General features: G+C 45.7%; 1 protein-coding gene across 1 annotated transcript in view; it reads right to left on the minus strand.

The window, feature by feature from the left end:
- The window catches only part of LOC147105286 (signal peptide, CUB and EGF-like domain-containing protein 3), a 430332-nt gene that overhangs the window by 310862 nt on the left and 93837 nt on the right, over nt 1–25633 (minus strand). The window contains exon 2 of the mRNA XM_086011491.1: nt 2095–2217. Coding sequence (XP_085867617.1) covers nt 2095–2217 — 123 coding nt within the window. The remainder of the gene's footprint in view (nt 1–2094; nt 2218–25633) is intronic.

The following is a 25633-nucleotide window of genomic DNA, read 5'->3' on the forward strand; positions in this document are numbered from 1 at the left end:
AATGGGAACCTTTGTACCTATTGACATGAATCAGTTATTCATGAAAGAAAGACTTTTATGAAATAATACTGAGCGGCCTACGGGTGGCGCTGTCCGGGGAGAGTATAAGTACTCGGGCACGGGCCCAGCTTGCGCAGGACATTCTTAACAGGAACTAGTGAAGGACACAACTAGACCTCCATGTTGTAAAACAGTTGATTAAAGCTTTGTTTAACGCTTAGACCAAGTGCCTAGTAGTTTTCTTACATCACCTACAGTATGACATCCCTCTCTAATTATAGAACGGTACTCTTGTGTCAGTTGTGCACCTGTCCAAGCAATAGCTTCTCTACTAAAACCTTCAAATTACCAATTGTATTTACAGTCTGAATAGTATCTCATCATGAGGACAATCAAAACTTGGCTTCAGGTGCAGCTCCAAAATGATGTTAAGTAACTGAAATTAAGAGATCTATTATTGCTAATTGACAGCATTATAGCTCAAGAGATTCACCATTATGACCATCTGTTGGGAAGAAGGTGCTCTTCGCCCCTCACAGCAGGAATAACTGTCATGCATACTATTTACAAAATAACCTCATCGGCCCGGAATTTGCGGTGGGTAATAATGGGGAACTAACAGCGTTCGCCGTTATTACTCCTTTGAAACTGACCGCAACTTCAGGATGTAGCGCACGCGCATCTAAACACAGAAATCCTGAAGTTGCGGTCGGTCAATCACTGCTCCGACACTGGCTGCGCTGTGGCCCCTCCCCCCCCACCACCCATAGCCGGCAATCAGTGTAATCTGGGAAATCAGTGAAACTGACGAAAACTTGGGCTTTTTTGCGGTAATATCGCTGTTAAACTGTTAAACACCCCATTAAATGTCAGGCCTTGTGGGATTAGGTGTTTTAACAGTGTATTGACTGCTAAACAAACATTATGGCCCTGAAAAACTAATTTTAATTTTGTATAGTGTCAAGTTTGTCCATGATGATAAAAATTACAATTTTTAAGAAACTTTAAAAAAGATATTTTTTTAAATGCTTGTTCATGATTATTTCAGGTTCTACCTTATCCCCCCTGTGAGAGCCCCAATCTTTGTTTTGCTCTCAGTAACATTTTTAAAAAGTCGGGATAAAAGCAGGTTCTCATTTCCTGTTTCCCTGTCTGTGAGAATTCTGCAATGTGATTGGCTGCTCAGACAGCTTGTTGACGTCACAGCAGCATTGCACTAGGGATTCCCCATTATATTGCACTGAAATCTCTGACAAGATCGTGAGATCTCAGTGGGCAGCTTTCTTCAGGGTCAGTGGCAAACGCCTTTGCTTCGCTGCTGACTGCAAATTCCGGGCCATCATTTACAAAAGATATAGGAAAATAGTCATGTATAATAATTGTGAAGCAAGGAGTTAATAATTGAGTAGCACTTGAACATTAATTCAATATAACTGCAAGGGAAGTGATGAGTGGGTTAATATGGCAACCTTGCCTTTAAAGTACAATGCTTCTTACTGCTTTAGATTTAACTATGTCAACAATGAATTCTCCCATGACAGCACCTTAATAAAGCTTCCAAATGTCGAAATATTTGGCATCCTTCATGTTGATGTTGGAGAATTTACAAATCAGAAAACATATATTTCAATTAAAAATATGGAGACATTTAAAAAGCAGAAAAAGTCAACAACCCCCAAACTGCAAACTATTGAATAGAAGCTTGCTTCAACATCAACCATGATTTTGGGAAAAAAAGGTTGTTTTTGTGTACAATGACGCAGGTACGGGAAATATCAGTATTATTCACTCATTTTTGAAAAGGTTATGGTACTGTGGTCATATAATTCGGACAGAAACTTTCTGTTTCAAGTATTTCCAGTTGACGTGTCATCATGTGACAAACACTTTCTCCACAGTCTTGGTTTGGCTACTCCCAGTACAGGAAGTGCGCACAACAGGAATGTATAAACATATAGCAGGGCAAGGCTGACATGAATTTTCTTTATAATATTAAGTGGTGTCAATGCAAGACAAAAAAAGCAAAGCCAAAACTTTGTTCATTAGAATGATAATGTGTTATGAACTTTCTAACATAGCTCATGATTACACTACCTTCACACTGTTTGCCATCTCCTGTGTACCCAGACTTGCAGATGCATTTGTATGACTTGGGAGTGTTCTGACAGATAGCATCAATATGACAATTATCTGTTCCTTCAACACATTCATCAACATCTGAAACAGCAAAAATGAGATGTTAGAAAAGGATTATTACTATGTAGTGTGTTAACCATAATAATCTATTGTGGAATGTGAAAAAGCCATTAGTTTTGGATCTAGTGCTGCTTTGTCAGCACACAGACAGTTTTCCTATCTGCCTGCCATCTGATACATAACAGTCTTATGCATGAAAACACTTAATGTAATCAGGCAATAAGTAGTTTATTCAGGGTTTTCTTTTGCTAAATTCGCTTGGTAAAATGCATGTTTTTCACATTTGGCAACTAAGTTTGTGATTCAATTCTGAACAAACAAATTCTTCTCCCTTTAATATCATGTCCCAAGGGCCAAATTTAACATCCCCACCCCTGCACCTGACGGCAATGGAACGTGCAGGGAATTAAAATAGAGGCTGGGTCCTCACCTCCAGGTTGGCACCACAGTCACGCCCGCCGTTAGTTTAACTGGTGTGTTTCGGGGAGTGCGAAGCCCTCACCCCCAGCAGACAAGAACCTCATAAATATGCAACAGTCAGAGTCCTATGACCTAAATAGGTCTCCGACATGACTTATGGAAATCCTAAGCTAGGCTGGAGCAGGCCCAGAAGTGGACCAAGAAGGTAACTTAAAAACATTCTTTTTTACCATTTTGTTGTGGGCCGGGATGAATGAGCAGAGAACCTTGGGCCTCCCCTGCCCTGGGCTATGCCCTCCTCCCATGACCGCTGCCAGACCCTCCCCCCAACGCACATTCCCCGACTGTCCTTGCAGGACCCCTACAGCGGCCGCCTGCTGCCCGAAATCCTGCTCCAGCCCGCCAGCCAGGTACAGATTCCTGCCAGAATCGGGCAAGTGACTCACCTGGGATATGGAAATAATCTGCAGGAATTAAAATGGCTCAACGCTCGCCCCCACCACTCTCATGCCAAACTTTCGGTCCGAGTTAAAATCAGGTCTCTATTCTCCTACTTGTACAACCAGCAAGAACAAAACTTTACTCTCTTCTAGTAGTGTCTGCTCCTGAGATTCTGAAAATAGGAGCCCATTCAGAACCTCACAGCTAATTATGTTGGCAATCCAATTATAAATCCAAAGTCAAAATGAAGAGAACAAATTGATGCAATAATGATATAACAACAGAAAATGCTCGAAACACTCAGCAGGTCAGGCAGCATCGAGGACCGGGTCCCCGACTCGAAACGTTAACTCTGTTTCTCGCCACAGATGCTGCTTGACCTGTTGAGTGTTTCCAGTATTTTCTGTTGTTATTTCAGATTTCCAGCATCCGCAGTATTTTGCTATTGTGATGCAATAATGATGTTGTGTTCTGAAGTATTTTGTAGATGCATGATAAAGGTATTTACTAAATGTGCTGGTGACATCTTATGGACTCTATCAGATACATCAACTTTATTAATAGCTGGAATCCTTTCTGTATTACCTAGTTAGAACCTTAGCTGTCCATTGGTTGATGGGGCACAATTATGAGATTCAACCCTGTTCTATTCTCAGGTTTTCTGCAACCAGGTGGCTCTGCTTTCCATGCATCAGTTTCCTTTTCTGTTCAACACATTTCATTCAAAGATTTATTGCTTCTAGTACTACCGACATCAAGTTACTTCTTAACTATTCAAGAAAGTCAAGAACAGCAAGGGGGGGGGGGGCGGTGTACAGTGGGTTACCATCCACCCCCTTGTTGTTCATTATTTTCTTCAAACCCATCTCCTTTTGGGCCAGTGCGATTTCCTTCCCCCCCTCCACCCTCCCCAGCCCCACCGCCCCCCTGCCCCCCACCTCTCCATTTCTTCCTTCAGTATGAGTTGGATTCAAATCTAGGTCCCAAAAGCACACTGACCCTTCACTTCTGGGACCTAGTGGAGGTCAAAAGTAAAAAAATGGATAAATAAAATCAAATTGAACCAATGAAAGCACAAATAATATTTGATGCTCCTAACATTAGCAATAGACAAATGAATCAGAATGTGTTGAATAGCCTGGTTTTCTTTTGAAGTGGTTAATGCTCCTATCCACCTCTCCACCAGTGCTTCTCTGGGAGGAGCAGGTATTTTGAAAGCACCGCTTCAGGTGTTTCCCTGTAATACTGCCAATGCACCTCATCAGTTGCTGTGGTCTGCATCTGGTGTTGGGTTTGATGGACTGCCGTCAGTCCAGTCATGAGATTACTTTTAGGAACTTCACTTTCTAACACTTTCAGCAGAGTGTGACAATATCTGCCACCACTCTGGATATATGTGCATCAAAGAGCGAAAGAGACCAGCATGGCCAACTTCAGAACACCACAACCAGGTCACTTAAGCAGAACTTCATTGGTTTTTGGTTCTGAAATTGAACAAAAGTTTCTTTGTTTTTCATGTGTTTGTATTTTGTTTGTATCCGGCGGGGTCGGCCGGGGTTGGTGGGGCTTCGGCCGGGGAGAAAGAGGATTGGGGCCAGCATCATCATCATCTTTGGGGGGAAGGGGAGACGGGGGAGGCCTGGGAAGGTGATCGGAGGCCTCGTGGGGGAGTCTCCGATCACAGGGGGTTGGTATGGCCGGGACCCTGGATCCAGGAGGTGGGTATAAAGCCACTAACCTCCTAGATGCAGCAGATCCTGCCTCTGTTTAACTGCCAGGTTTCACGAATTGTGTAAAACCTGTTAACATACAGTTAAAACACAAAATGGAGGGGAAAAAAGAGACTTCCTGCCTCATTAAAGTATTTAATTTGAGGTAATGCTCCCTGAGAGTGGGTTGGTTGCCCGCCACCCGCCCCCGTCCCGCCTCCGGTAAAATTGGAAGTGGGCGGGTGGAGGCGGGATCAGGTTGGGAATCACATTTTTAACACTTTAACTGCCCTCACGCTCCAAACCCACCCTTTTTTTTAGGGGAAAATTCCGGCCCAAGTTTAATAGGAATATTTTCTTCTCTACCAAGTTTACAGATCTGAACTTTCAGAAACTGTTGCAATGACTGTAGTAACTGACAACTGGTCAGCCATCTTGAATTGTCCAAATTGTTCCATTTGTTTACAAACTTGCAATTTGGAAAATCTAGCTTGCAATCCAGAGGGCAAGGCCTCTTTAAACAGCTGTCTTTTTTAACTGGAGAAAGTTATCTGGCGAAATGAGAAGGGTACATCATTGTGCCAGAAAAGCAGTAATGTCTCTAGTCTATTTGTGTGTCTGGAGCACATCGCATTCATCATTCACCAACAAACTGTCTTGGCAAAACTAAACTGCAGAAGTGGATGTCCATTATAATGAACATAAAGAGTAGTTACTCAACTGTGCACACCCTCAGGCTAGTACTCAATTAAATAAAAGACGAGACTCAAGGAAAAAAAACCTTTTCAGAAATTATAGCCATTTCATGATTAAACATTTTGACTGTCTTTAATGAAATATGCGATGTGTGTGTACAGACTCCTTTTTAGTTTAGAAACATTTTGGATTCCTCCAAGTCTCAGCGTGCAAGCATAATGCTTTAAGAAAATGGTCACTATCCCAAGATTTCACCCAAATTATTAGATACCAATCGAGAATGTTCATTCTGAATTGGCAGAGTGCAAAGAACAAATGTGATAATGAAGTATAGCATAGATCCATTTCTACCAAGATAGATGCACAGATATGCACTAAAGGTAAAGATACTGGGGCTCAGCCCTGACAGACATTTACACTTATTGTTCATTCGCATGGTCAATTTCACAAACTTTATCCAAATTACCTGGAGGGGAAGGGGGAAGGAGAAGGCCCTTCCTGCACAACTCAATTATCTCTGCTGGAGCATCAACCAAGGAACAGCTTGGAGTCTCTCACCACCCATTTTCCCCAGGAAGACACTGGAGCTTCCCCAGACACTACCCAAGCTGGCAACTGATAGCTGTATTAAGTGGAATGTGTTTGAACTCAAGTTGCTGGACTATAGTACTATTAGCTTTCTGCCCCATTTTCTGGGCATGTTTGGAAAGACATCTTAAGAACTATGAACACGGGTTTGATCTTTGACAACTCACATAAACCTAATAAGAAGGAACATTTGGGTACATTTTACAAGACAAGACATCCGGCGCCGAGTCTCGTTCAATAGGATCAGAGAATCAAGCGTGGAGGCAAGCGATTCTGATTCTCCAATTCACACTGCCTGTCTGACCAGGAGCCTCACCTTGCAAAACCCACCCTCGCCTCTCTTTAAATGTGAGTATATGCCAACACAACTCCAACTAAATCAGCTCACTCCATCCATGCAACCACTTTCATAATATTACAGTATTCAGGCATCGTCCAGTCTGATCAAACAAACCTCCAACGCAACACTGGTATAAAAAACACAAAGCCTCAAACACTGAAATGGAAATGGAAGGATGGATACAGCTTAAAAACATTAAAAAGGTAGCAATTTATTTACAGACGTTTTAAAAGCATAACCTTTCACTCTGGTGTACAATATTTATTCATATTACGTTCCTATTACGTTTGAGCCAAGCCTCCTGTTGTTCTTCCTAACCTCTGCCTCCATGGCTTGGTATCCGTTCCCCTATCTATCGTCACTGTGAAGAGCCTTGGGATGTTTTTTATGTTAAAGGTGCTATGTAACTACAAGTTGTTTTGTTGCAGGTGATTTTTTTTGTGCTTGATAAGTTTAGGGATTTTTTACACTTTGGATATCCAGACCAAGAGAATGAGGAAAAATGCAGCCTATCATCATGTTACTGCCCCAACAGAGGTTTTTCTCCCCCCTCCCCCCCAACCCCAGGGGAATGACACTGGTCAGTACTTGCCCACCGGCAAATGGTGGCGAAGCGGGTGGCGGGGCCCAGGTGGCTGGAGGATTTCCCTCCCATTCAATCCACTTATCTTTGCTTCCCGGGGCCACCATATATACCGCCTTTCAGATCCTCAGCACAGCTCAAAGTGCTTCACATCCAAGGAAGTGCTTTTGAAGCATAGTCACTGTTATAATGCAGGCAAACACGGCAGCCTACATGCACAGAGCAAACAGCAGTGAGATAAATGGCCAGATAATGTTTTGGTGGTGTTGGTTGAGAGATAAACGTTGACCAGGACATCAGGGGAATTCCCCTGCTCTTCTTCGAAACAGTGCCATGGGATCCTTTACGTCACTTGAGAGGGCAGATGGCGCATCGGTTTAATGTCTAATCTGAAAGATGGAACTTCGGACAGTGCAGCACTCCCTCAGCACTGCACTGAACTGTCAGCCTAGATTATGTGCTCAAGAAGCCTTCAGGTTGCAGTACAATGAGGTCTGTTATGGATGCCAGCGGGGGGGGTGAAGGATCAAAGCGGCAGTGAAAACCAGTTCGGCCGCTAGCAGAGAAGCAACAATCAATCCTGGAGCCATCGGAGGAGTGGGGAACAATTCAATAGCTAGCGGAGGAGCCAAGTATGGACCAGGAGACCAGTGAGGGAGCAAAGTTTCTTTTGGAAAGCTGTGGAGAAGCAGAGTGAAGCCTAGGAAACCAAGTGCAAGGTGCAGACAAGAAGCAAGAAGTGCAGAGAATTGCAACCAGTCGGGCAGTGGAGCAGCAGAGGAAAGCCTGGAAACCTGCAGACGAGACAAACTTAGCCCAGGACCAGTAGAATGTCACTTTGTACCCACCATTCCCTACATAGTGAGTTGCTTATCTTGGTGATGCCATTAGGGAAGGGGAGATACTAACACAAGCTAATCAATCTATTACTGCATGAGAATTTAAAAATTAACAACCTGAAGAGCATCAGAACGTAAGAAAAGTCAAGAAGAAGAAGAAGAGGCCATTCAACTTATGGAAGCTCACTGCACCAATACCCTAACTCTCCTATCTAAACATCCACCTATACATAGTAAAGAGCAGTGAGCAGGTCACACACTCACCCCCTCCACCAAGGGGCAATCCAAGGCACCAAAAACAGCTAAAGAAAAAGTGGGTGAAGATTAGAGGTCAACAGTAAAAAAGGATTAAAAAGATATCAGAACACAGAATACACAATAGCAATCCAGGGAGTCGACAGACGTCCACCCTGTTCTTGTGAATGCAGTAACACGAGGGGAGTGCGATAAGCCCCAAAACTACAGTATAGAGTGGTGTCCCCCAGGGGTCGGTATTAGGACCACTGCTCTTTCTGATGTATATTAATGACCTGGACTTGGGTATACAGGGCATAATTTCAAAGTTTGCAGATGACCTGAAAATCAGAAATGGCCCACTAACCCACTAACTACAGGAAACTCTCATTTAAACGGCACCTAAATATCCGGAATTCTCTATTAACCGGCAAAATTCTCACTCTGAAAACAACACCTCAATAACTGGCAATGTTGCCGAGTCTGAGTCTCCCGCGGTGGCCGAGTTAGTCAGTGGAGGGTAGTTCTCCAAACTGCCACTACTCGGCTTCTTGGCGCTGTCGGAAGTCGGAACACCTCAATACCCCGTAACAGGAATCTGACTCTCCCGCGCTGCCTGTAGTCTCTTCTAATCCGCCATTTTACAGGGGTACTGTGTGTCTCCCACGCTGCTGGTAGTCATTGCATTGCATTACCCTCAACTGGCAGTACTGTACTTAATCAGGCATCTTCCACCATCCATTTAACACAACATTTTGCAGGTGAATACCCAATTACTGTATACTGCACATTTCTTGATTTTTTAAATTTTTCTTTGTTAAAAATAGCCTCGGTAGATAACCCTCTCCATCATCCGTAATTTTTGATCAACCGGCAACACGGCGGTCCCGTCGGTGCCGGATACCAAAGAGTTTCCTGTACCTGTTCCTGGCCTGCAGCCTTCTCCGGAGCGTTCCCCACACGACAGGGAGCCAAGCCCGTCAATCAGGCTGGCTTCTGGGTGGGGAACATGCTGGAAAAAAAGGTACTCTGTGACGCTAAAACTGTACAGCTACCAAAACTCCCAACCCCCCAACCCCGCTCACAAAACCTGCAGCAGTAAAAAATATCGGGACCAATGTATCTATCACTGAACCACATCAGCATCCAGGAAGGTCCTAGGTTTAATCTTAGGTCTGCTAGCTGAATTCAGTCAGGACAGGAATAATACACTACAATTGGGCATTATTCCCCAACTAGCAATGGGAGAGTAGGGTGAGGCACAGGGGGGGAGAAGGAGGAGGGAGGACGAACAAGCAGGAGGAGAAAGAAAAGGAAGAGGAGCCAGCATTTCTGCTCCTGATCACTAAACCATGAATCACGGTAGTAGGCATACATGGATGCCAAGCAACGACACACTCGGGCTCAAGTGTGATATCCTGCACAAACTGGATAGCCTACTGTTACTCATCATCAAAGCTGACGTAAGAAAACTACTAAGCACTTGGTCTGAGTATATAACAAGGCTTTAATCAACTGTTTCACAACCATGAGTTCTAGTTACATCACTAGTTCCTGGTTACAAAAACGTCCTGAGCAAGCTGGGCCCACGCCCGAGTATTTATACTTTCCTTGGATGGCGCCACCAGCTGGCCGCCCAGTGTTATCTCATGAGTCATTTCTATATGAATGGTAAGATTCATGACAGAAGCCATTTGGGCACGGTCTTGGAACCAAACTCCAGTGAGGGAGTTCAAGCCTTTGGAAGGGAGAAATTTGAGAGGATTTTTTTTCTTCTAAAGACAGGTAGTATGGTGGATGTGGGATATAGGGTCAAATCCCCTCCACCTCCTTTCGCATTTATTTCCCAATCTCAAAAAGGTAATGCTAAGGGAAGAGGGAATCAGATGGGGATTCACCAGACTCCTGTAGTTGGCCAGGAGTGGGACTGATGGTGGCCTGAAAGGGACAAACAAGGGGAGAAAATTGAGGCAAATGGAAGAGAAAGAACAGAAAAATACCAAGTGACCTGATAACATGTCTGAAAAGAATAACTCCACAGTGATGTAATACTTTTATTTTTTGACTACTGCCCATTGCAATGTTTGCATTGACTCAAAACAGCGATTCAACATAACACTGTCTGACCACAATCATAAATAACATGAATTGCTCAGTGCTCCATCTGTATTAAAGAAACCACACCCCTCAGTCTGGCTCTGTATAAACACAGGACCAAATCTGGCTCTGTCTCGGTCTAACATCCATATAACCCTCAGTATAAGTTTAGGAGTAGATCAGGGGCAGGATATCCAATATTCACCCTGGAATAATGCAAAGATCCCTTTCATCCGACTTTACACGTAGATGCATTTCATGCTGATGAAATCCTGTTTTGCCAGCTGCACTACTTTGTGCCACAATACAAACAAGGCATCTCAAAGATATTCTGGATAGTGTTTGACACAAATAATACAAGAACCGGTCTTGGTGCCAAAATAAAATTGGACTGTCGTTAAATTGTAATAAACATTACATGATATTCGGTTAAGTGGATTGGCTTTACCCGAATGATTAATTAAGAAAACAAAACATGAAAATACACGGTATTTCTTTCCAAAATCTCTGTGCCTGAGGCAATAGATATATAATCAAAACACGTTCTTTCATTACAGCACTAAAATCACACCATATACCGACACACCTGTCACGGGAAGAGAAAAGCACAACATCAGGTAATAATGAAGCGTTATCCATACAAGCTGCTGGAGACAAATCCCAAAACTGATCATTTAAGTGAAGCATCGCAGAATCAAAACAAACCCTGTAAATATTGGCATGATGATACCGTGGTTAGAATTTATACAAAGGGACCTATGTGAAATGTTCGTTCCTGTCCAGCCATTATTGTGCAAGTTGCGGTTGCACTTCACACTATTTGCCAAATTCTACACAACTGTTATTTTCCAGAGCGTGCAGTCGTTTTCCAAATATTACCCTTGCTGTGGTGGATCAACCAAGCGCTCGAGGCAAGGTCCACTAGACGACATCTTTTCAAAGACAATACTTGGGAAAGGATCAAAATGTTTGTTAATCCCAGAAGATCGAAGCATCTCACGGACAGCAATATTGAGTTAAAGTCAACAGAACCATCTTACATTACATATATAGGATTACACAGGATATACAGCACAGAAACAGGCCATTCGGCCCAACCAGTCCATGCTGTCGTTTATGCTCCACTCGAGCCTCCTCCCGTCTTTCTTCATCTAAATCTATCAGCATAACCCTCTATTCCCTTCTCCCTCATATGTTTGTCTAGCTTCCCCTTAAATGCATCTATAATATTCGCTTCAACCACTCCCTGTGGTAACGAGTTCCACATTCTCATCACACTTTGGGTAAAGAAGTTTCTTCTGAATTCACTATTGGATTTCTTGGTGGCTATTTTATATTGAAGGCTTCTAGTTATGCTCTTCCCCACAAGTGGAAACATTCTCTCTGTATCCACTCTATCAAAACCTTTCATAATTTTATAGACCTCTATATAGTCACCCCTCAGCCTTCTTTTTTCAAGAGAAAAGAGACCCAGCCTGTTCATCCTTTCCTGGTAACCCCTCGCATTTCTGGTATCATCCTTGTAAATCTTCTCTGCACCCTCTCCAGTTCCTCTATATCCTTTTTATAATATGGCATCCAGAACTGCACGCAGTACTCTGAAGCTGGAATTTTGTCGGTGCTCAGTGTGCGGGTTTGGAGGCGGGACCGCTGTCAAAATCGCAAAGATTGACAGCGGGTAGGAAACCCGCTGTCAACCCACCTCCAATCAATCTTCCCAAGTGTCGGGTCCCCGATTTGCGCATGGACCCGACACCTAGCGGTGGGAAGAGGATTATAGCCACTTACCTGCCTGGTAACAGGTACTTGAGAGTAGTTGACAGGCTCTTTTTCAATTTTGCCACTTCTGCCTCAGGCTTCCCGACGTCCGGACACCACGCCAGATAAGTGTGGCATGTTTTGAGTCTGCTGTAATGTTTCTGCACTGATAACAGCTGCAGAAGTGGTGTGAAGGATCCAATGGTGCACTGGTGAGTTTCAGAGGTAAGAAAATGTTGGGAAAATCATTTTTAATGCATTTACACTTTTCTGTAGGTAACAAGTTTTGAATTGGATGTCAAGTCCCACCTCATTGGGAGAACCTCTCTCACCAGTGACAGATCGCTTCTATAACCTCACCTGCAGCTGCCATCTGTTCTAGCCTAAGGAAGGAGTCACTGGAGAGCCTGGGTGCAAGGGCTCACCTTTGTACAGTGATTGTCAGTGTTTGCAGCACCTCAATGCTGTCAAACACTGAGAATGAGCTGTCAAAAAATGTAAATTGTGCATGGTCCCTTTAAGAAAACCGGCAAATGACACGTCATCAAATGACATTATCTGACCCGCTTCCTGTTAATTGGCCGGCAAGCCCGCAGGGCGGGCTTAACAAGGTCAATCAACGTAAAATCACGTCTGTGGGCCGGATGCAGTTGGGGGCGGGACTGGAACCCGGAAACCAACTGACCTGCTCCCAAGTCGCATCCAATGACAAAATCGCGGCCTAAGTGTAGTCTAACCAAGGTTCGATACAGGTTTAGCATAACTTCCCTATTTTTCAATTCTATCCCTCTAGAAATAAACCCTAGTGCTTGGTTTGCATTTTTTATGGCCTTGCTAACCTGTGGTGCAACTTTTAGTGATCTTCTCAACACCCACTCTCCCACACACAAAAAATTGCACATATCACCCATTCAGGTGAAAAATGACTCATGCGTTGAGGCATTTCCCAAAACAAATGCAGAAACCCAAACAGATTTAAAAAGCTAGTTTAACAATGTTTAATTCCTTCTCCAACAGTGCTTAAGAGGGTAAGTATATCATTAGCCAATTCTCAGTAACCAGCCTGCAGTAACTGTTAATTTCAGTTGTTCTGTTTAATTACAGCCCCCTCACATCACCAACATACTAACCTCTCCAAGTAAATTCCTCCACTCGACATATCAGAGCTTAATATTTAAACAACACTATTCAGAAACAAAACTTAAATATAGTTCATCATGACTATTCGGGAATTTTCATTGTGTGAATCTCAATTTCTTACAATTTTTTCCGGCAATACAAATTCTCAGATTTAATCCCCAGCCAAACTGCAATTATGGCCACACCCTTGTTCCCAAGCCTCTACCAATAGCATTTTGAGCAACTTGGGGACAGCATTTTCAGATTTCACCCCCCCCACCCTTTCTTTCCAGCCCCCAACAGGCTGCCCTGTGCAGCTGAGAACACGAACCCAGCTGAGGTCAAACTTGTATCCTTCCAAACTATTGCATGACTTTCACCAACATACTGCGCTGCTCGTGCACCCCGTTTGTTTAGCTTGCCACCAACTGCACTGCTAGCATGAATGGCAATCTCATGTAAATGCAGTGGCATTGCTGCCATCGGAAGTAGTACACACCACCGAAGTACACAGCCACACCTTCAGTATCTGATCACAGCACCACATCATTATCCAAAATAAACATGAAGGAACATAGCTCTCAGTGAGCTGAGCAGCTGACGAGCCACCCCTTAAAGTATATTCAGATAGAAAAATGGGGGTAGAAATAGGACCTCGTTGTGCCTGTTTTACGTGTGTAAAATGGGTGCAATGAGGCCCGGTTTCGAGGACCAACGTCCTACACCCCAAGGATGTCTGAGAAATGTCTGACCCAAAATTGGGTTGGGCCATTTTTCAGGCATCCCTGGCAGCCACCTAGAACAAGCAATAGTTCCTTACACATGCAAATGAGGGGCCCAATGCCTGGTCAAGGTCCCCTCACAGAAATTGGGCGGTGTAGGATTCTTTAGCAGCGGCTGCAATCTAAGGAACTAAAGGTAAGTTTCTGAAATATTTTAATAAAACCTTCCCGTGGATCCAGGAGGAGCAGAAGTGCTCCCCCGAATCCACAGTTGTCACGATCGCCCCCCCACCCCGTCCCCCAGTTGCCCACTCCAAACGCCCCTCCCGGGACTTACCTTCCCCACAAATGTACAAGCTGCTTGTGGGGCCACGACAGATGCTGGCAACTTGTGCAAAAAATATTAATAAAAACCAATTTCAGGCCGGCTTCTTGCCTCCTGGTTGGGGTTATCGCTGCCTGCATAGTGCCAATTCTGGGCCCAGAAACGGGTCCAGACGAATTTCCGCTCCATGGTTTCTGACATGTACAGGTGGCTGGGGAAGACAGCAATAAACTAGTCACAAGGCACTTTGATGCTTGTGCTTATACTGCAGCCAGTTTCAATGCAATGTCGATTCAACGTACAGGAAACTTTCGATTAACCGGCCCCTAAATAACCGGAACGCTCTATTCACCGGCAAAATTCAGGAGTTGGTTCAGGTAACTTTTTTTACTTTTAGTTACTTTTTTTACTCCATTTGTTGCTGTGCAAGGGTGTAGCTGAAGCTGTTGCTAAGCTACAGAGACGCTTGCAACTTGTGCCGATTGTTTTGAAGCACAGGGCTTGTTGCTTTATATGGAGCTCTGAGCTCCGTATCTTTTACTATAGCGTTCGGTTATCTGGAATTGTTGATATACCGGCAACACGTCGGTCCCGTCCGTGCTGGATACCAGAAAGTTTCCTGTACACTCAAACTGGGCTTTCTGAGTTCCCTATTTATACAGAGGTCCACATAGAATGCAATTGATTCCTGGAACCTGGGCCTGAGTGCAGGAGACAGAGGGAGACTCCCACTCTTCTACAGTGTGTGAAAGCACCCACATATAGAAACTTTAAAACAATTGCACATGCAGAGTAGTTTTTTCAAGTTAATCTGACTGCAGTTAAAATCTGTGCTGGAATACCTGTACAAGCCAAGTGGTTTCTGTACATCAGCAGGAACCAGGCAGGGTGAAACTAGACTCCTCCATGCTAACCACAACAGAACAGGTGAATTTAAACTGTAATAAAAAAAAGCAAATGAAATGCATGGCGTACGAGAAGAATTAAAGGATTAGCAGGATTACATTAAGGGTCAAAATTAGTAGATTCGTGTGAAGAGTAAAACTGATAATACCACTGATACAAGTTAATTGCTGCACCGGGGGGCACTGAGGGTTCTATTCATACGCTAATCACAGAGACCAATCAATAACTTATTCATATGGTGGGAATGAATGACTGGTTACATGGCACGTCAGTGTTCTCACTCAGGCCAACATCCCCAGCATCGAAGCTTTGACCACGCTCGATCAGCTCCGATGGACGGGTCACATCGTCCGCATGCCCAATACAAGACTCCCAAAACAAGCGCTCTACTCGGAGCTCCGACACGGCAAGAGAGCCCCAGGTGGGCAGAGGAAACGCTTCGAGGGCACCCTCAAAGCCTCCTTGAAAAAGTGCAACATCCCCACCAACACCTGGGAATCCCTGGCCCAAGACCGCACAAAGTGGAGGAGAAGCATCCGGGAAGGTGCCGAACACCTCGAGTCTCTTCGCCGGGAGCAAGTGGAAGCCAAGCGCAAACAGCGGAAGGAGCGCACGTCAACCCAAGCACCCCACCCACCTGCCCCTTCAACCACCGTCTGCCCACCCACCCGCCCCTTCAACCAAGCACCCCACCCACCCGCCCCTTCAACCACCATCTGCCCCACCTGTGACAGAGACTGTAGGTCCCGCATTGGACTCATCAGTCACCTGAGAACTCATTTTTAGTGTGGAAGCAAGTCATCCTCGGTTCCGAGGGACTGCCTAAGAAGAAGATTTCTACAAGCAAATGAGGGTCAACTCACCAATGGAAAGATTTATAACATTGCACATTCATTACTCTGCTTCTACCATGTATTTTTAAACACTTAGCCTAAAAATTACCATTTCTGATACTAGTGTACAAATGCTTAACACATTCATATGACATTCCCCTGCTACCATTTTACTGGAGGCATTTAGAAAGGGCACCGATATGTTGCACCAGTGAGAATCACTACGTTGAACATATTGGCCCGGATTTTGCGGTTAGCAGCGAAGGAACGGCGCTTGCCATTCATCACACTTACAGCTGCCCACAGAGGTTTCATGGGCTGTTGAGAGGAAACTTAGGGTAATTAGAGAGCCATTTCAGCATGGCGCCCTCTCAAGTGGATCTGTGGCGTGTGTGAACAGGGCAAGCGACAGCGTGTCTCTTCAACCAATTAAATTGAAGAATCCTTACTAAGACAAACAGGGGGAGAAATTCATTATAGCCCAGGATGGGCGCTAACTTTAGAAAAGTTTGAGATTTAGCGCCGGGCACTAATCATTCAAACTGCATGTAAAATTCAGTCTCATTGCTGAAAGGATTAGAGTGCTAAATCAAGTGCTAATGGCCTAGCTCAGTGGCGTTAAACTCAAAATGCTAACCAATATCGGGTGCAGTCTAATCTCAAGCCATCATCGCCACAGGCTTTTCCCAGTACTTAAAGGGGAGGTTCATTGATGCTGTAGCACCTCATTCTTAGCATTGCTGGCTGTGCAGCTGCCTCAGCAAGGAGAAGCACAACAAGGAGAAGGGGCCGGAGGACTGAAGCAAGTGCGCTCATGGCAGATCCACCTCAGTCAGGTGGTCAGGGTGATTGAATGCTTCACTAAATGCTACATGCCACCATGTGTACCAGAAGCTTCACACACTGTCCAAAGCACCACACCCCCAGCGCTCACCCACCAACAATTGCTACCTAACAACACTCACACCCACATCTCACGCCTTGCACACAATGACAGCTATTCAACTATGGCATACGCAAGGGTCATTAGCTGTTGGAATGATTGTGATATGTGTGATATGTTTATGCATAAATGTATTCATGGCGTTTGCAATATTTTGTGGTCTCTCTCATTTCAACTTTGCACCCAGGAGGATGCTGTGATATGGCATGACAGAGGGATGGCATGATGGGCATATGGTGAGCAAAAGGGATCTGGTTTAAGTCATCCTGGTGTGAGGCTGGAGGTCTGTTTGAAGGAGGTGGCAGAGTTCTGTGATCACTGCCTTGGTGATGCGGAGCCCTCTAATACACTGCTCCTCGCTTCATTGAAGGTAGGAGACGTGCTGTCAGAATACCCTTGGAGGGTAAGGCCTCCTGTTTAGAGCCCTGATGGCCCCGTCTCCTCCCTCTGGCCACATGTTCCAATCTTTCTCGCTGCCTGCGCTCCCTCTGCCATAGATCCTGGAGGACGAGGTCGACTGCCAGTACAGCCCCCATTAATGTAACCAAGTGTAGCAGTTTGATATGTTGTCAGAATAAATGTAACTAATTTTCAGTAGCCACAACACTGCTGAAACCAACGAACCTTTAAATTACTTAATTAAACTGTTGCACAATCTCAAACTGACAAGGAAGCAGTGAAACAGCACCAACCTGACAGCTGCAACTCTTTACTCATGATCCCTTTAAGTAGCGTCCCTGGAGCCGGCACCTGCCTGTTTGACACCTCCCCTCCCTCTCGCTGTCGGGGCGAGGCGCTAAGGCAGGGGCCGAAAATGAATTTGGCAGATCGAACACCCAGTGAGCTCACTGACGTCATGGTCTGCCTGCCGTTGAAGTCCCCGGCGGTAACCGTTAGCGGCGGCACTATGGGGGGCCGGATTTGGCGTACGCCGCTGGATTTGCCTCGCCCCGGCACTACTGCATCAGCGCTCCGTTAGCGCCCCGCCAGGTGCTAATAGGAGGCGCTAACCAATTGAATTTCTCCCCCACAGAGTCTAAAGCAGGAAGTATAATATTTAATTCAATGTAAAATCATGTACAGAAAGCAAAATACAGAGAGGGAAAAATGATGGGGCTAAGAGAGAGAGAAAGATAGGGGACAAAGAAAAAATTAAAAAATAATTATTATTAAATCTCCAACAATAATTAAAATCTGAAGGAATGAGACTCAATACTTGTAAAAGTAAATTTTCAGTGCCAGAGAGGTTGTTTGGCATTAATTAAGACCTATCACACCATTAGGAATTCACTTACACTTGAATGTACCCGCCCAAACTTTTTCTGGCATGTTTAATAGGTAACTAGTGGGTAAGTACCGCAAATTCACACCCTTCACGTGCTTCAATGCCGAATCTATTGGCAAGGTACCGATGTAGTGAAGCTTGTGGAAGAGCAGGGCAAATTGGACAGCAACTTCCTGATTTCCACGTTTAACTGCGTACGTGCTAATGCCGGAAGTTGCTGTCCGATTTACTCCATAATAACGGTGAGTGCTGTCAGCCTCACCGTTTATCCTACCTCAAAATCCAGGCCAATGTGTTCAAACAAATGAAGTAGTGAAAATGCTGAACACCCTTTCTTTGCTGCACATAGTCACATTATTTAAAACTAAGCTATCCTTCAGGATAGGTAAGTGGTGAATATATCGCTGATTAATCTACAAGAAGCTAAATGCCAATATGTCCGCCGATTACAAGACAGAGAAGGGTTTATGAATTAACTGCTCAGAAATGAAACCAAGAAACTGCAACAGCTCCTCTTGAAGCAGTTGGACTGGTTTAGTAACAAGATATCCAAAAATTACGAAGAGGCTTTCTAATCTTGAAAACATTTGGTAAAACAATCTTTATCCACAAAGATTAATTAGGTGTTAAAAGCCTTTTTGATAGGTACCCAAGTTGCTTTTCGTAGTGTGTGCAAATATGTGTTAGAAATATCAATAAAACAATTTGATCATAGATAGGAAACATTATCAGCTTAAAAATTAATTTAACACATTTGGGACAATCAGCAGGAAGTGACAATAAAGAGTAGAAGAATTGGCCCACACTGTACCACATAGATTAAAATGTCTAATCGAATTAGGTATTTGAATAAACTCCTATTTGTCTAAAACTCGGCTCCGTGTATTCTGTCCTGCACTAAGACAAGCTTGCTAATCACCCATGTCCTCACAGACCTACAATGGCTCCCCATTCCCTCAATGCCTTACATTTAAAATCATCATCTTCATCTTTAAAACCCTCCATGGCCTCGCCCATTTCCACAACCTCCTCCAGCTCTATATCCACTCCACCCTCCAAAAACTCTGTTCCCCAACTTTGGACTCTTCTGCAACCCCTCTCTCCTTTTGACTCACCATCAGTGGCAGGGCCTTCAGCCATATGGGTCCTACCCTCTGGAATCCCCTCCTTAAACATTTCCATTTCTCTCTCCTTATAAAATCCTCCCCAAAACCCATCGCATGACCAACCTTTTGGTCACCTCTCTTAATCTCCCTTTTCTTGACCTGGCATCGGTTTCCCGTACTCTTAGGCCAGGATTTTCTGTACCTGGGTGGGTCGGGTACTGGTGATCGCCATGGCGGGTCACAATCCCGTTCTTCATTCCATCCCATTCCTGAGATTGACTTTCCGTTAATGGCACCTAGTAAGGCAGCCCTGCGCGTTACCCGGCCCTATTAAATGGTGCGGGTCTGATGACGTCATCGATGACGCATCTTCAGCTGGGATAGTTAAAGGAGCCGTGGCCACATTGCATTTGAAGGTTCATCTAGGATAGTGCAGGCAGCACACTGGACCATTGGAGTGCTGCAAAGAGTGGCAAACATGACTGCACAGATGCAGGTTCTCACAAGCATATGGAGGGAGTGAGAGCACGCAGGGAGGTCCTCCCCCCTTCTGATATGCGGAAGAGACCTCCCCAGCAGACCAAAGGAGCCTGGCTCCAAATAGCAGAGGAGGTCAACAGCAGGGTGTTGTCAGGAGGACCTGGGTGCAGTGCTGCAAACGTTTCAATGATCTCATTAGATCAGGAAAGGTGAGTGCAAAGCCACACTCACCTTCATCCTGCTGTGCCTGTCATCACATCCCCATCACTCTGCCTTCCCAACCCTACTCCTGCACATCATTACTCACACCAACATGCCTTGCACGTCCACCCATCCCTCTCTATCTACATTATCTCATCCCCATCTCACTATCCACCCCTCACACTCACCCTCATCCTAATGCAATCACACCAACTAACAACACGCAAGGAGGCCACTTGGCATTGCCACCACACTCCATCATAGTCAGCCTCTAAAGATCTAACCCATCCATTCCTTACACTCATTCATCACTCTCACTCAACCTTCTCTTCTTTCCCTCCTTGCAGGAAAAGAGATCCCACAATGAGGAAGAGTGAGAGAACCGGAGGTGGCCCTCCATCATTGGCCAGCTTACCAGCAGCAAAGGAGGTTGCCTTGGAAGTGTCTGGAGTCACACAGCAACTGGAGGTAGAAGACGGAGAGAGGGGGGCATCCCAGCAACCTGGTGACAGAATTACATCTCATACAGCCACATGGCATACAGCAGTCACTCACATGGGGACTGATGTCAGCAGCTAGTGAATGTTCATGTGCATAATGGTATCTGTACCAATTATTCATATGACATATCTTACTCATCTCTTTACTCTCCCACAGGTCCATCAAGAGCGCCCCCTCCCCTCCACTGTACAGGAGCCTCCAGCCTCTGAGAGCGCACCGTCACCAGACATAAGCGCACCCAGCACTAGCGCAGATATGCACACCTCAGTGGGTGCAACGCGAGATAGAGTAGTGTTGTCACCTGGTTGTCACAAGTGAGCAAGAGCAGATGGTGGAGACAGGAACAGCAGTGGAGACTCCTCGCCGGAGGGCGCAGGACAATCCAAACTCTGCTCAACTGCATGCAGACGCTGAGTCTAGGGGGCCATCCAGAAAGAGGGCAATCCTAGAAGTGCAGCAAGAAGTGCTGGAGGCTTTGACAGGTTTTGCAACCGCGATGTCTGCAAATGTACAGAGTATGGAGGAGTCCATCTCCAACATGAGCACCACCGTGTCGCAGGCGATGGAGATTGTAGACTCTTCCATGGAAAGGATGGCCGCCTGCATGGAGCAGCTAATGTGCCACTCACGGGAGCACATGCTATCTATGGCGAATAGATGGCTATCTATGGTGAATAGATGGCAGACGCTCACAGACCTCCTCTCTAGGAGGGATATCAACGTAGACATGGGTCCTCATGGCCCCACTGATGGGCAGCAAGGTGCTGTCCAGCTCTTTGCTAGCAGAGAAGTGTGGGTGGCCCATGAGAGGGATGATGGTGGGAGGGGACATGGAAGTGGGGGCTCCTCTCAAAGCGCTCACACTTCTCCCCCGTTGCCCCCTGACCCCCACCCTCAGTCAGAGCCCCAGATGCCTCCTCGGATCGCGATGGCTGAGTCTGCCCCTGCACAGTCGCAGGAGGAGCAGACTTTAACGGGGCCATCACAGGCTCCAAAACCCAGAGGATGTCCGGCAAAAGTGTCAATGCAGTCGCAGCAGGGAAGTGAGCAGGCTGCCTCTACCTCTGTTGAAGCCACACGGGTAGCACCTCATAGAAGCACGCATAAGAGAAAGATGAAACACAAGTAGATGCACAAGGGTAGCCACTTGGGTGTGTTAATAAATGTTTCTGTAAAGTTTCCGTTACTGTGATGTCATGCCTAAAAATATTTATTTTCACCACTTTACGGTCATGGACAAATTTGACTGCAACTTTGGAAGTGGCTTAGTGAGTTGGAGTAAATGGTGAGACATAACGTTACCTCCAGCAATGATGGTCAGTGTGAAAGGAATGGCTTGGCCATCATAGGGATCCTTTATGGCGTATCTGTGAGGTGGTTCGAACCTGGCACAGCATGAGTCAGCCATATGGGTGAAATGCATGAAGTTAAATAAATCTGGCCATGATGAGGCCATCCCTGGCCTTCCAGGCAGCAATGTGCTCGGGTGCTGGTGGAATCTGAACCTTAGGTTCCTCCTGCTCCTCCTCCTCATCATCATTATCTTCCAGCAGTTGCTCCTCCTCCTCCACTGAAGAGGCTGTGCGCTCAGAGCCTTGCTCCTCATGCAGCGCTAATCCTCGCTGCTGTGCTATGTTGTGCAGCACACAGCAGATCACGACGATTCTGGAGACCCTGGTTGGTGTGTACTGAAGGGCTCCTCCAAATCTGTCAAGGGATCTGAAGCGCATTTTCAGCATGCCTATTGTCTGCTCTATGACACATCTGGTGGAAATGTGGCTTTCATTATATCTCTCCTCGGCCTCATTGCTTGACCTCCTCAAGGGTGTCATGAGCCACGTCTTCAGTGGATAGCCCTTGTCTCCAAGCAGCTAGCCAGAAAGTCTGTTTGGAGGAGTGAAGAGTTGAGGGAGGGTGGACTGGTGCAGGACAAAAGAGTCATGGCAGCTGCCAGGGAATTTGGCGCACACATGCATGATGATCTTACTATGGTTGCAGATGAGCTGCATATTGAGGGAGTGGAAGCCCTTGTGGTTGACAAAGACTCCTGGGTGATGATGGGGTGCCCTGATGGCCACATGTGTGCAGCTGATGACGCCCTGCACCCATGGGAAGCCAGCCAGAGCCGCAAAGCCGAGCGCCCGCTCAGTAACACTGGCTTCATCAGTGGCAAAGTTGATATAATTGGCTGACTTGTCAAAGAGGGCATCGGTGACATGTGTGATGCATCTGTGGTGGCCGACTGTGAGATGCCGCAAATGTCTGCTGCAGATCCCTGGAAGGAGCCTGAGGCGAAGAAGTTGAGAGCGCTGGTGACTTTGACAGTCACTGGTAAGCCGTGTCCACCTGCTCCTCTGAGCTACAGGTCTTGCTCCAGCAATCTGCAAATGTCTGCAATGACCTGGCGCGATAGCCTGAGCCTCCTTTGGCACTGCTGCTCTGTCATGTTGAGGAAGCTCATCCTCTGCCTGTATACCCTGTGTTGGGGGTATCGCCTCCTGCGCGGTGCAGCCCTGCGCTGATGCCCTCTGTCCTGTGGAGCATCAGGTGGTTGAGGAGAAAGTTGGTGGTGTTGTTGTTGGTGCTGCTGGTGTGCCTGGTGCTGCTGGTGTTGGGGCTGATCGTGGTCAGATTCTGAGGACCAAAGCGAGACAGTATAAACGGCACCCATGCTGATGGAATAGATGGCAGGTCAAGTAGAGATGACAGAAGCAATCTGTCGATGGTGTGATAGGTTCTACCAATGAGGTGACAGTGGGACCCCTGACCTCTCTTTGCAGTGACTGTGCGACATTATTATTTTAAAGTGTGTTTCGTGCTCTTGTTTTATATTATGGGACAGTCTCCCCTGGATTGTAATTTTAAAACAAGGCATGTAGCTTCACGACTTTGTCATTCTGCTTGCAGACCTTCCCCGATGTCTGGTGTATTGCTGGCCTGGACTGATGGGTTCAGAGCTCAGTTTTGACCAGCAACCAAAATAATGTGGCAGGCAATTGCTGCTGGAACCATTTTGCCTTTGGAGCCAGGCAGTGAAACACCGTTCTAAAGAGGGCTTCAGTGCCCTCAAAGGCACATACGCCACCTGATTTATATTGCGTGTGACTATATATTTGTATCACAGAGGTGGTGGTGTGCTATAAATGGAATAGACTCCATTTTTAGAAAGGAACAGTGAGAATTATTAGATTAAAAAAATATTGATCATGGCTGATCTTCTACCAAAGTGGAGATGAGGTCAAAGATCAGCCATTATCGTATTGAATGGCGGAGCAGACTTGAAGGGCCAAATGGCCTACTCCTTGTCCTATTTCTTATGATCCTGACTTTGCTGGAAACACTTGCAACCTATAGAAAGCTAAATCTGTGCTGACAATGCACTCAGCAACAGCATCTGCTTTAGGAAAGTGACCAGCAGTCAGCTGGGAGTTTTTATTGTACTTTTCATGCTGTGCACTAATGAGGTGGATCAACGGCCACTCAACTTCCACCTCAGGTTCACAGATGTGGTTCCCGAGCTGTGTGATTCCCGTGCTCATCCAGAGAAATTTGAAAGGTAGGGTTAAAAAGATGCTTAAGGGTCTGACAAGTTCCTCATAATGATCTCAATTATCTCGGCCGCCTGTGCCATTCGGGTTGCTGTCACGCTGGCAAACGCGCCCAAGGGAAAGGCGCTTGGGGTGGGATGATGGCGGGTTCCCAACTCGCTGCAAGGTTTTTCAAATTTCCCACCCGACCCGCCTCCAATCGCATCCACACGGACCCCAGAAAATTCCGGTCTTAGATTGCGAAGCTCTTTAACATTTTTATTGTTAATGGAAGCTGTTGGAATCTAGCACCGAAGAGAACTTGTTACTAAGAGGTATCCGTTGGAGAATTCCGTTGGTGTCAGCCTTTGCTCAGGAGTAGCACACTCGCCTCTGCGTCAGTAAGTTGTGGGTTCAAGTCTCACTCCAAAGACTTGAGCACAAAATCTACATTGACACTCCAGTGTAGTACTGAGGGACTGCAGTATCAGAGGTGCTATCTTGCAGATAAGACGTTAACCCCATTTGGACATAAAGGATCCCATGGCACTATTTCGAAGAAGAGCAACAACAACAACAACAACTTGTATTTATATAGCATCTTTAACGTAGTAAAACGTCTCAAGGTGCTGCACAGGAGTATTATAAGACAAAAAATTTGACTCCATGCCACTTAAGGATAAATTAGGGCAGGTAACCAAAAGCTTGGTCAAAGAGGTAGGTTTTAAGGAGTGTCTTAAAGGAGGAAAGTGTGGTAGCGAGGCGGAGAGGTTTAGGCAGGGAATTCCAGAGCTTAGGGCCTAGGCAACAGATGACACGGCCACTAATGCTTGAGCGATTATAATCAGGGATGCTCAAGAGGGCAGAATTAGAGGAGCGCAGATATCTCGGGGGGGTTGTGAGGCTGAAGGAGATTACAGAGATAGGAAGGGGCGAGGCCATGGAGGGATGTGAAAACAAAGGTGAGAATTTTGAAATCGAGGTGCTGCTTAACCGGGTGCCAATGTAGGCCAGCGAGCACAGGGGTGATGGGCGAACGGAACTTGGTGTGAGTTAGGACACAGGTAGCCGAGTTTTGGATGACCTCAAGTTTATGTAGGGTAGATTCTCCAAAATGTCCTGGCCAACACTTATCCCTCAACCTAAATCATTAAAACAGATTAACTGGTCATTATCCCTTTGCTGATTGAAAATTGCCTGCCACGTTTCCTACATTACAACAGTGACTACACTTCAAAAATTGCTTTATTGGCTGTAAAGCACTTTGGGGTCCTAAGGATGTGAAAGGCGCTATAGAAATACAAGTCTTTCTTTTTCTTCTATATCTCTAGGCTGTAAGTAAGATGTGATTGGTCCCCTGTAGCCAGTAGAACATTGGGTTCGTTCAGCAATGGAGAGGAAGGGCACAGCTTTGAAGCCATGATTTCCCACGCGGGAGGGAGATGCTGTCACCTGTCCCGTCGAGGGGAGCACAAAGTGGAGGGCCAGCGTTTCCCCACAGGTACAGCCGAAAATCAAATGGACAAGTTGCCCCCACACTTATCATTGGCACACTTATTATTGGCCAGCTATAGTAGTCTGGAGGGTTAGGGCCAGGGAATGCGGATTGTACACCTTTCATTGTGAGCCGGTTCGTTGGACTGACCTTGAGTATGGCAAGTGATTATCATGGTACAATATCCCACAATTTTCACCCTCTGGTGCATTTTTTCCCCTCTGTTTTTCTACTCACTGGCACTTCAGTTTTAATCAGCAGCATATTTTTACAGTGGCAACATTCTACC

This window comes from Somniosus microcephalus, chromosome 18 (genome assembly GCF_052327205.1).
Source record: "Somniosus microcephalus isolate GS21.2 chromosome 18, FLI_Smic_1.0, whole genome shotgun sequence".
Classification (NCBI taxonomy): Eukaryota; Metazoa; Chordata; class Chondrichthyes; order Squaliformes; family Somniosidae; genus Somniosus; species Somniosus microcephalus.